General features: G+C 43.2%; 1 protein-coding gene across 1 annotated transcript in view; it reads left to right on the forward strand.

Annotated features, from left to right (window-relative positions):
• dnah9l (dynein, axonemal, heavy polypeptide 9 like) overlaps window positions 1-12,141 on the forward strand; it is a 276,890-nt gene that overhangs the window by 122,428 nt on the left and 142,321 nt on the right. Inside the window, 1 exon segment of the mRNA XM_073047202.1 lies at window positions 537-669. Within this exon segment, the coding sequence (XP_072903303.1) occupies window positions 537-669 (133 nt within the window).

Consider the following 12,141-nt stretch of genomic DNA (forward strand, 5'->3'; position numbering starts at 1 on the left):
TGGCAGAGAGAAGCCACATTTCTGAAAGGAGGAGGACATTTCAGAAGCTCAAAAGCAGAAGGCCTCATTTGGTGGGTGTTGGGGCCAGAGGTGAGGGATGGGCTGGTTCAGCTTACTGCTAAGGGTCTGGGAACAGACCCTCTGTGGACTTCAATTCAGAATGCCATTTGCTTGCATTTATTGTTTGCATGATGTGTTTTTTTTCTCTGCACATTGGATGTCTGATGGTCTTCCATTTTTTTTAATGGGTCCTTTTGGGTTTCTTTGTTTTGTTCCTGCCTGTTCAGAATCAAATCTCAATGTATAACGTATACATACTTAGATAATAAATGTACTGTGAGCTTTGAGTACAGAAACAATGAAGACAGAGAAGAATAGCATCCTTACAGGGGGTAGGGTGTGTCGGTGAAGGTAGGTGGGTTTATAGAAAATTGATTGAGATGGAAGTGCAGCAATGAATCTCAAAGGGAACAGTAATGTGCTCTGTAGCTCCCTGAAATACAAGCAGTATAACTGCATATCTCTGCTGCCAACAGATATTAAGAACACTACACAGGACTTATGCCAACATGAAGTTAAAGCCAGTATGGTGTGACATAAATCCCAAAGCCGTGACTACGGATGAGCTGTTTGGATTTCTACACCCTGCTACACGTGAATGGAAGGATGGTTAGTAAGTGCGACTGACCATTTGAGGTTTGGATATTAATAATGTTTTTGGTAATTTTTTATATTTCTGCATTGGATGGACAGTAAGAGATTGAATCCATCAAGGCATGTCTGGTTCTGTGACCAAAATTGGATTCAAGATGTTTTGGCCCTGTCTAAACAAGAAGATTGTGTTGTAGAATTAACAGTCTACAGCAACCAACAAACCAGCCATGAGAGCTCCCTATATTTTTGTACATACTGTAAGGTCAATTGAATCAAAGTTCAGAACTAGACATGGCCTCTGTTATATTGAAAATTTAACTGTTCCTCATACCAAATTTATTGTTTAGTCATTATGCTTAATAACGTAGTTCAACTGAATTCATCAATTATGAGATTCTAGTTATTGACCAACTCATGAAAACTCAACAATGATACCGCTTCAGAATGCTTTGATTAGAGAAGAGAGACCCTTCTGGTCTGAATAGCTGCAATAGACTGTGTTTAACTTTGACTTGTCCAATTCCAATGCCAAGATTGAGCCCTAGTTTTAATTTTGGGTTTTTATTCCCAATTAATATTTAATGTTATTTGATTGGATTGCGCGACCATTTCGTTGTTGATTTAACAACTTCCCTCTGGGTTTATGTAAGTAGATATTGGAGAGAAAATTCATCTTTGATCACTTGAACCATGTGCTCATATTTAATAACATCAATAAAGTGATTAATAATGAATCTTTTCAAGGACATGGTAAACTAGGACTTTTTCTGATACTTGTTTGCAGCTTCCTGGACCCTAATACTGATTCAAGCGTATTAATTTTAAATAAGCTAATTTAAAATTCCACACTTGCTGTGGTAGGATCTGAACTTGCCTACGACTAATCCGGAGCGAACTTTTGATGAAAGGCAGAATTGCAGCATGTTGAAAGTTGCTACGATACGATACTTCTCTAAAGGAGCTAATTTCCAAGTCTAAGCACTGACATCAGCCAGTGCTTACGGCACAGGGTATGGTAGCAAAGCAGTAGCACTCAGAATGACAAGAAATTACATGGAGTTTGTAATAACTTACTTAGTAGAAGTTAATTAATAACTTAATTAATCGAAGTCTGAATAACTTTGATGAAATGAATAATGGTCTGTTGTGTACGTTTGTGAGCATCATACATCTGGCGGGGGGGGGGGGGGCGGTGGGAATGTCAAAATTCCAAAAGGTTTACCAAATTGAAACAGTGGATGTCAGGAAGATGTAGCATGGAGAGATTAAGTGGACAGCTCCTCTTTTTTCTGATTCAGAATCAGGTTTAATATCACCAGTATATGCCGTGAAATTTGTTAACTTTGCAGCAGCTGTACGATGGAATACATGATAAATATAGAAAAAAGTTGAATTACAGAAATAAGTAGTGCAAAAACAGGAATTAAAATAAAGTAGTGAGGTAGTGTTCATGGGTTCAATGTCCATTTAGAAATCCGATGGCAGAGGGGAAAAGCTTTTCCTGAAATACTGAGTGTGTGCCTTCAGGCTCCTGTACCTCCTTCCCGATGGTAACAATGAGTCCTGGGTGGTGAGGGTCCTTAATGATGGACTCCACCTTCTGGAGGCACCACTTTTTGAAGCCATCTTGGATACAATGGAGACTAGTACCCGTGAAGGAGCTGACTAATTTTACTACTTTCTGCAACTTACTTTGTTCCTGTGCAGCAGCTTGAAATTATTTACTCTCTCCACTTCTGGTCCCTCTATGAGGATTGGTTTGTGATTTCTTGAATTACCCTTTCTAAAGTCCACAATCAGCTCTTTGGTCTTACTAACGTCAAAGATTGGGCCATACATTTTACAAATCAATATTACTTTCTAATTACATTCTCTAGTCCACACTGATACAACAACAATCTTTTCAAGTTTGAATGGATGAATTCTAGCATGCAAGCTCGTGAATGGAAGTTGTGAGTAGTTGAGTAACCATCCTGTGGGACCTTACCAGTCATTTCCTTCCAATTTAGAATCAGAATCAGGTTTATTATCACCGGCATGTGAGGTGAAATTTGTTAACTTAGCAGCAGCAGTTCAATGCAATACATAATCTAGCAGAGGAAGAAAAAATAATAATAAATAAAATAAAAATAATAATAAACAAGTAAATTAATTACGTATATTGAATAGACTTTTAAAAATGTGCAAAAACAGAAATACTTTATATTAAGAAAAAGCGAGGTTCAATGTCCATTTAGGAATTGGATGGCAGAGGGGAAGAAGCAGTTCCTGAATTCCTGAGTCTGTACTCTCAGGCTTCTGTACCTCCTACCTGATGGTAACAGTGAGAAAAGGGCATGCACTGGGTGCTGGATGTCCTTAATAATGGACACTACCTTCCTGAGACACTGCTCCCTAAAGATGTCCTGGGTACTTTGTAGGCTAGTACCCAAGATGGAGCTGACTAGATTTACAACCTTCTGCAGCTTCTTTTGGTCCTGTGCAGTAGCCCCTCCATACCAGACAGTGATGCAGCCTGTCAGAATGCTCTCCACAGTACAACTATATAAGTTTTTGAGTGTACTTGTTGACATTCGAAATCTCTTCAAACTCCTAATAAAGTATAGCCACTGTCTTGCTTTCTTTATAACTACATCGATATGTTGTGACCAGGTTAGATCCTCAGGGATCCTGACACCCAGGAACTTGAAGCTGCTCAGTCTCTCTACCTCTGATCCCTCTAAGAGGATTGGTATGTGTTACTTCGTCTTGCCTTTCCTGAAGTCCACAATCAGCTTTTTCATCTTACTGACGTTGAGTGCCAGGTTGTTGCTACAGACACCATTCCACTAGTTGGCATATCTCACTCCTGTACGCCCTCTCGTCGTGACCTGAGATTCTACCAACAATGGTTGTGTCATCATCAAATTTATACATGTTATTTGAGCTATGTCTAGCCACACAGTCATTTGTATAAAGAGAGTAAAGCAGTGGGCTAAGCACACACTCCTGAGGTGCACCAGTTTTGATCGTCAGCGAGGAGGATATGTTATCACCAATCCGCACAGACTGTGGTCTTCCGGTTCAGAAATCGAGGATCCGATTGCAGAGGGAGGTACAGAGGCCCAGGTTCTGCAACTTCTCAATAAGGATTGTGGGAATAATGGTATTAAATGCTGAGCTGTAGTCGATGAACAGCATCCTGATGTAGGTGTCTGTGTTGTCCAGGTGGTCCAAAGCCGTATGAAGAGCCATTGAGATTGCATCTGCTGTTGACCTATTGTGGCGATAGGCAAATTGCAATGGATCCAGGTCCTTGCTGAGGCAGGAGTTCAGTCTAGTCATGACCAACCTCTCAAAGCATTTCATCACTGTCGATGTGAGTGCTACTGGGCAATAGTCATTAAGGCAGTTCACATTATTCTTCTTAGGCACTGGTATAATTGTTGCCTTTTTGAAGAAAGTTGGAACTTCTGCCTGTAGCAGTGAGAGGTTGAAACTGTCCTTAAATACTCCTGCCAGTTGGTTGGCACAGGTTTTCAGAGCCTTCATCAGGACCTTCCACCTTGCGAGGGTTCACTCTCTTTAAAGACAGTCTAACATTGGCCTCGGAGACGGAGATCACAGGATTATCAGGTGCAGTAGGGATCTTCACAGCTGTAGATGTGTTCTCCCTTTCAAAGCAGGCATAGAAGGTGTTGTGTTCATCTTGTAGTGAAGCATCGCTGCCATTCATGCTATTGGGTTTCGCTTTGTAGGAAGTAATGTCTTGCTTTAGGAACATATCTGTGAGTCCAATCCTGCCAACCACAGCCTTGGCTCATCTTGATGGATCTGTACCCCAGTGTTCAGCAATCAGATCTCAGTGCTGGCAGTGGATAGGCCTCTAGTGGCACAATGATGACACTTTGACCTGAAATGTGTTGAAAGGGTTTTGCCAGATGTAGATTTTAAACATTTTTTGAATTTTTCGTTTGGAGAAGGAAGTCGGAGGATCAGAACGGGAGTGTGGTGGAAGCCATCTTGAATTTTTCTTATTCTCATTGGAGTTAAGAGAGGTGGGACTGCGCAGGCGTGTGACGGCGGGCAGTGAAGCAGGGAAGATTTAAAAAGACCACAGCCTTATACAGCGGGCAGCGGAGTGAAGGCTTAAGGGCTTGGGCTCAACGGGCTTAGGGGGAAGCGGGCAAGGCAAGGTAGGTTTAGATTTCAGTTTTTCCTGTTATTTGAGGAAAGGGGAAGTATAAGTATGAGGGCAGCTTGTTGTTCACGGTGTCGGATGTGGGAGATCCTGGAGTCTCCTAGCCTCCCGGAAGTCCACATCTGTGCCAGGTGCGCCGAGTTGCAGCTCCTAAGGGACCATGTTAGGAAACTAGAGCTGCAGCTCGATGACCTTCATCTGGTCAGGGAGAGTGAGGAGTTGATAGAGAGGAGTTACAGGCAGGTGGTCACACCAGGACCACGGGAGGCAGACAGGTGGGTCATGGTTAGGAGGGGGAAGGGAAAGAGTCAGGTACTAGATAGTACCCCAGTGGCTGTACCCTTTGACAATAAGTACTCCTGTTTGAATACTGTTGGGGGGGGGGGGACGACCTACCTGGATTAAGCAACAGTGGCCGTGCCTCCGGCACAGATTCCGGCCCTGTAGCTCAGAAGGGTAGGGAAAGGAAGAGGAAGGCAGTAGTAATAGGGGACTCGATAGTTGATGCACCATCAATAACTCACTCTGAGACGTAAGAAGCGAGATATCGGCTTTTATTGACTGGAAGAATGAACAACACTACATCCTGGAGAAATGAGGCCGGACTCAGGCCTCAATCGCCTTTATACAGGGGTCTGTGGGAGGAGCCACAGGAGCAGTCAGCAGGGGTCTGTGGGAGGAGCCACAGGAGCAGTCCAGACAGGTATATGTAGTTCACCACAATAATTAGGGGGTCAGATAGGCAATTCTGTGGACGCGATCAGGAGACCTGGATGGTAGTTTGCCTCCCTGGTGCCAGGGTCCAGGATGTTTCTGATCGCGTCCGAGATATCCTGAAGTGGGAGGGTGAGGAGTCAAAGGTCGTGGTACATATAGGTACCAATGACATAGGCAGGAAAAGGGAAGAGGTCCTGAAAGGAGAATATAGGGAGTGAGGAAGGCAGTTGAAAAGAAGGACCACAAAGGTAGTAATCTCAGGATTACTGCCTGGGCCACGTGACAGTGAGAGTAGGAATGGAATGAGGTGGAGGATAAATGCGTGGCTGAGGGATTGGAGCAAGGGGCCAGAGATTCAAGTTTTCTAGATCATTGGGACCTGTTTTGGGGCAGGTGTGACCTGTACAAAAAGGACAGGTTACACTTGAATCCTAGGGGGACCAATATCCTGGCGGGGAGATTTGCGAAGGCTACTGGGGAGGGTTTAAACTAGAATAGTTGAGGGGTGGGAATCAATTTGAAGAGACTAGGGGAGAGGAGGTTAGTTCACAAATAGAGAAAGCTTGTGGACAGTGTGTGAGGAAGGATAGGCAGGTGATAGAGCAGGGGAGCACTCAGACCGCAGATGTAGGGGAGAAGGAAGAAAAAGATAATCAAGTTGATCGCATCGTTAGGGATAAACAGAGAGGAAGAGGTGGAGAGTTTCTTAAATACATCTATTTTAATGCGAGGAGCATTGTAAGAAAGGTGGATGAGCTTAGAGCATGGATTGATACCTGGAAATATGATGTTGTAGCTATTAGTTGAAACATGGTTGCAGGAGGGGTGTGATTGGCAACTAAATACTCCTGGATTTCATTGCTTCAGGTGTGATAGAATCGGAGGGACAAGAGGGGGAGGTGTTGCATTGCTTGTCGGAGAAAGTATTACGGCGGTGATTTGGCAGGATAGATTAGAGGACTCATCTAGGGAGGCTATTTGGATGGAATTGAGGAATGGGAAAGGTGTAGTAACACTTATAGGGGTGTTATAGGACCACCTAATGGGGAGCGAGAATTGGAGGAGCAAATTTATAAAGAGATGGCAGTTATTTGTAGTAAGCACAAGGTTGTGATTGTGGGAGATTTTAATTTTCCACGCATAGACTGGGAAGCCCATTCTGTAAAAGGGCTGGATGGTTTGGAGTTGTAAAATGTGTGCAGGATAGTTTTTTGCAGCAATACATAGAGGTACCGACTAGAGAAGGGGCAGTGTTGGATCTCCTGTTAGGGAATGAGATAGGTCAGGTGACGGACATATGTGTTGGGGAGCACTTTGGGTCCAGTGATCACAATAGCATTAGTTTCAATATAATTATGGAGACGGATAGGACTGGACCCAGGGTTGAGATTTTTGATTGGAGAAAGGCTAACTTTGAGGAGATGTGAAAGGACTTAGAGGGAGTGGATTGGGACAATTTGATTTATGGGAAGGATGTAATAGAGAAATGGAGGTAATTTAAAGTGAAACTTTGAGGGCACAGAATCTTTATGTTCCTGTTAGGTTGAAAGGAAAGGTTAAAAGTTTGAGAGCGCCATGGTTTTCAAGGGATATTGGAAACTTTGTTCGGAAAAAGAGGGAGATCTATAATAAATATAGGCAGCATGGAGTAAATGATGTGCTCGAGGAATATAAAGAATGTAAAAAGAATCTTAAGAAAGAAATTAGAAAAGCTAAAAGAAGAAATGAGGTTGCTTTGGCAAGTAAGGTGAAAATAAATCCGAAGGGTTTCTACAGTTATATTAATAGCAAAAGGATAGTGAGGGATAAAATTGGTCCCTTAGAGAATCAGAGTGGACAGCTATGTGTGGAGTCGAAAGTGATGGGGGAGATTTTGAACAATTTCTATTCTTTGAGAAGGATATTGAATTGTGTAAGGTAAGGGAAACAAGTAGGGAAGTTATGGAAACTATGACAATTAAAGAGGAGAAAGTACTGGCACTTTTAAGGAATATAAACGTGGATAAATCTCCAGGTCTTGACAGGATATTCCTTAGGACCTTGAGGGAAGTTGGTGTAGAAATAGCAGGGGCTCTGACAGAAATATTTCAAATGTCATTAGAAACGGGGATGGTGCCAGAGGATTGGCGTATTGCTCATGTGGTTCCATTGTTTAAAAAGGGTTCTAAGAGTAAACCTAGCAGTTATAGGCCTGTCAGTTTGACGTCAGTGGTGGGTAAATTAATGGAAAGTATTCTTAGAGATGGTATATATAATTATCTGGATAGATAGGGTCTGATTAGGAATAGTCAGCATGGATTTGTGCATGGAAGGTCATGTTTGACAAATCTTATTGAATTTTTTGAAGAAGTTACGAGGAAAGTTGACGAGGGTAAAGCAGTGTATGTTGTCTATATGGACTTCAGTCAGGCCTTTGACAAGGTTCTGCACGGAAGGTTAGTTAGGAAGGTTCAGTCGTTGGGTATTAATATTGAAGTAGTAAAATGGATTCAACAGTGGCTGAATGGGAGATGCCAGAGAGTAGTGGTGGATAACTGTTAGTCAGGTTGGAGGCCGGTGACTAGTGGTGTACCTCAGGGATCTGTACTGGGTCCAATGTTGTTTGTCATATACATTAATGATCTGGATGATGGGGTGGTAAATTGGATTAGTAAGTATGCAGATGATGCTAAGGTAGGTGTTGTGGAAAATGAAGTAAGTTTTCAAAGCTTGCAGAGAGATTTATGCCAGTTAGAAGAGTGGGCTGAAAGATGGCAGATGGAGTTTAATGCTGATAAGTGTGAGGTGCTACATTTTGGTAGGACTAATCAAAATAGGACATACCTGGTAAATGGTAGGGCATTGAAGAATGCAGTAGAACAGAGTGATCTAGGAATAATGGTGCATAGTTCCCTGAAGGTGGAATCTCATGTGGATAGGGTGGTGAAGAAAGCTTTTGGTATGCTGGCCTTTATAAATCAGAGCATTGAGTATAGGAGTTGGGATGTAATGTTATAATTGTACAAGGCATTGGTAAGACCGAATTTGGAGTATTGTGTACAGTTCTGGTCACCGAATTATAGGAAAGATATCAACAAAATAGAGAGAGTACAGAGAAGGTTTACTAGAATGTTACCTGGGTTTCAGCACCTAAGTTACAGGGAAAGGTTGAACATGTTAGGTCTTTATTCTTTGGAGTGTAGAAGGTTGAGGGGGGACTTGATAGAGGTATTTAAAATTATGAGGGGGATAGATAGGGTTGACGTGGATAGGCTTTTTCCATTGAGAGTAGGGGAGATTCAAACAAGAGGACATGATTTGAGAGTTAGGGGGCAAAAGTTTAATAGTAACATGAGGGGGAATTTCTTTACTCAGAGAGTGGTAGGTGTGTGGAATGAGCTTCCAGTAGAAGTGGTAGAGGCAGGTTCGGTATTGTCATTTAAAGTAAAATTGGATAGGTATATGGACAGGAAAGGAATGGAGGGTTATGGGCTGAGCGTGGGCCAGTGGGACTAGGTGAGTGTAAGCATCGGCACGGACTAGAAGGGCCGAGATGGTCTGTTTCTGTGCTGTAATTGTTATATGGTTATATAAGTTACTGTCTGACAATGTATGCTCATTATGGAAGCTGACATTCATAGTCCTATGAAATGGCACCATTTCCAGTAATCTGCTTATGAAAGCCACTTATTTAAATGTTGTAGAGCCTTTATGAAACGTGACAAAGAGACGTTTTCCAGCGGCGAGATGAGTGAGAGCAACAAGTCCTGATATAAAGGCACTGTTCGACTGTGTGCTGTCATCTCCCGTCAAGTGGAATAGATTCTCAGATGGATGTGACTATCGATGCTGGGGGTCAATCTCAGCTGCCTGGACGACACTGTGGGAGGTTCTGAAACTAGTGTCCTGGGTCTAACAACCTTGAGCTACTTTACCAATGACCTTTACAGTGATCAACTGGTGCAGATGATTGCACGATGTTCAGTTCCATTCACAACTGCTGAAGTAAATGAAGCGATCCTTGCGTATCTTCAGCAGCACTTCGACCATTGCTGGTTAACCTTTTTGAGAGCGTGTGCCCAAATTGGCGATAATCTTCTTCGAAAAAAAATCTCTCGCATTATAGTAATTTTGAGCAGGGATTACCATTGATTAATGAATTAGAAATAATAATTATAGACACTTTTTTTAAGTTAAAAGGTTGAGTTTTGTTGCTTATTTACTTCATGGTTTTACAATTAATAAAAGTATAAAGGAGACAGACTGAAATAAGTGAAGCAGTTTGGAAAATCTGTCCAAAAATTACTAATATTAAGCTTTTTAAAAGACAATTCAAAACAACATAATTTCCAAATAGTACTGATACTGTAACTGTTTACTATCCAATTATTGATGTGCACACCAGAAGGATTTCAAAACGTATATTCCAACATCACATGTTCTCGCAACCGTGTACTGGTGTTAACCTCCGTGGCAGGGCAGTTAGCGTGAAGCTATTATAGCTTGGGGTGTTGGAGTTTGGAATTCAGTTCCGGTGTCGTCTGTAAGGAGTTTGTATGTTCTCCTTGTGACAGCATGGGTTTCCTCCGGGTGCTCTGGTTTCATCCCATGGTCCAAAGACGCAGTGGTTAGTGGGTTAATTAGTCATTGTAAATTGTCCCGTGATTAGGCTGTGGTTAAATAGGTGTGTGGCTGGGTGGTGTATCTCATTGGCCCAGAAGGGCCTGTTCCATGCTGTATGTCTAAATAAAATTTAAAAAATAAAAGCCTACTTCCTGTGAAAACATCTCACTGCTCTTGGGTTGAAAAAAAATTGATGCTTCATTTGGCAGTAGAGATAACCATTATGTACCACCTTATTATGGATGGGGTTTATAGAATCAAGGGGAGGCACTGCATACCATGTGCCAACAAAATGTTTGCATGTGCCATTAGTTCACCCCTGACCTCAACAACATTCAGGCATAAGTGGCAATCAGACTTCTGCCATGAGCGAGTCAGATAATGACCAAATCCAACAAGAGACAGTCTCGTCACTTACCCTTGATATTCAAGAGCAGGGGTCACCAACCTTTTTTGCACCACGGACCAGTTTAATATTGACAATGTTCTTGTGGACCGTACCGGCCGACGGGGGAGGGTGTTAACCATGACTGGAGTACAGCAATACTCAAAGGGGGTTCCTTATGTCCAGTCTATTCTGCTATTTAGTTTACAGGGCTAACAGCACTTGCTTCTGTCCAGCTTGCTCATGTTTTTTCCGCTCAAAAAACTCAACGGGTTTGTGTTTAAGTGCAGGGTGCTTGCACTCAAGATGCCGAAGCAGTTTTGAGGGCTTCATTGCCTCATTAGACAGCCTCTGGGCCAGAACTTCAGCCTCCCACCCGCCGCCAGACGCCTTAGCCAGGTGCGGTTGGTCGTGGGAGGGGTGAGAGGACAAGGTCAGGGCTGGAGGCCCCCGTGCCGGGGCCACGGCGGTTGCAGTCTGGAGAGAACGACTGACCGAGCGAGGAGGAGTGCGACAGGGTGCGCGTTCGCCCCCCCCCCCCCCCCCCGTAGGATCTATCGGCCAACAAAAGCTGCTCTTCTACTTATGAAACCCTGAGTCCAAGTTAGGTCGTCTGACAATATTTTAGCACCGGGTTCCCCACGAACATTTGGTGTGCTAAACAGGAGGTGGTGCCCATCTGTCTGCGCTCCAGGCCAGTACCAATGGCACTTCCTGCTGGCCGCGTGAGGCGGCCAGTTACCCGAGGCCAACCAGTGATCCCTGGTGCGAGGGTATCACTGCATTTAGGCGACTGATGACCTCGCGTGCGTTCAAGTTCAGTGGGCATGATAGGGAATGAGGAAAGGTGCAGCTGACCTTTATCGTTTCATATCGTTTCCTCGCGGCCCGGTAGCACATGCTTTGCGGCCCGGTGGTTGGAGACCACTGCTCAAGAGCAACACGAATGCAAGTGGAAATGTGGAAGGAAGTTAAAAGTGAACAGGAGTTGAATACTAGAGATGAGATTCAGAGCAACAAAGCTGGAGTAAACAGGATAGACCAGCCAAGCAGTGAAATAATCTGAGAGAGGTCCTCGGAGTCACGAAAGGGTAGATAGAGAGAAAGATTTCATTTATGCTCGAGTCCATACCTGTGGAGGCATAACTTGTCAAGGATTCAGGCAGAAGTTTATTGCTGAGTGAAGTGGGACCTCCCTCCCCTGGCAAGAGAAGACAGTATGAGATGGAAAGGGAGAGTACATTGAGAGTGAGGGTCTCAGCATGTTTTGTTTCGGGCAACGGTGGTGTGCAAATTTGTGTTTTTTAAGATAAACATAGATTCTGAAATCCAATGCAGTTTTAAAGAAGCACATCACAAGAACTGCTAAAGTTCACAGTATGGATTAATTTTTTTAGGCTGCCAATGAACTTTTTGAGCATGCACTGCTGTTGTCTTACAAAGAGGCTAATTCTCTTAATGACTAATTGCAGCTGCTTTTCTGAGATAAGGTGAATGTTCGCTGGTGTGAACTCTGCCTTGTCTGACCCTTTTTGTATCAGAGTCTAGAATTACTAAGATTAGTAAATACTGTATGTTGGGTATACGATTAAAGTGGTGATTT

The sequence above is a fragment of the Hemitrygon akajei genome, chromosome 5 (assembly GCF_048418815.1).
Source record: "Hemitrygon akajei chromosome 5, sHemAka1.3, whole genome shotgun sequence".
NCBI classification, from domain to species: Eukaryota; Metazoa; Chordata; class Chondrichthyes; order Myliobatiformes; family Dasyatidae; genus Hemitrygon; species Hemitrygon akajei.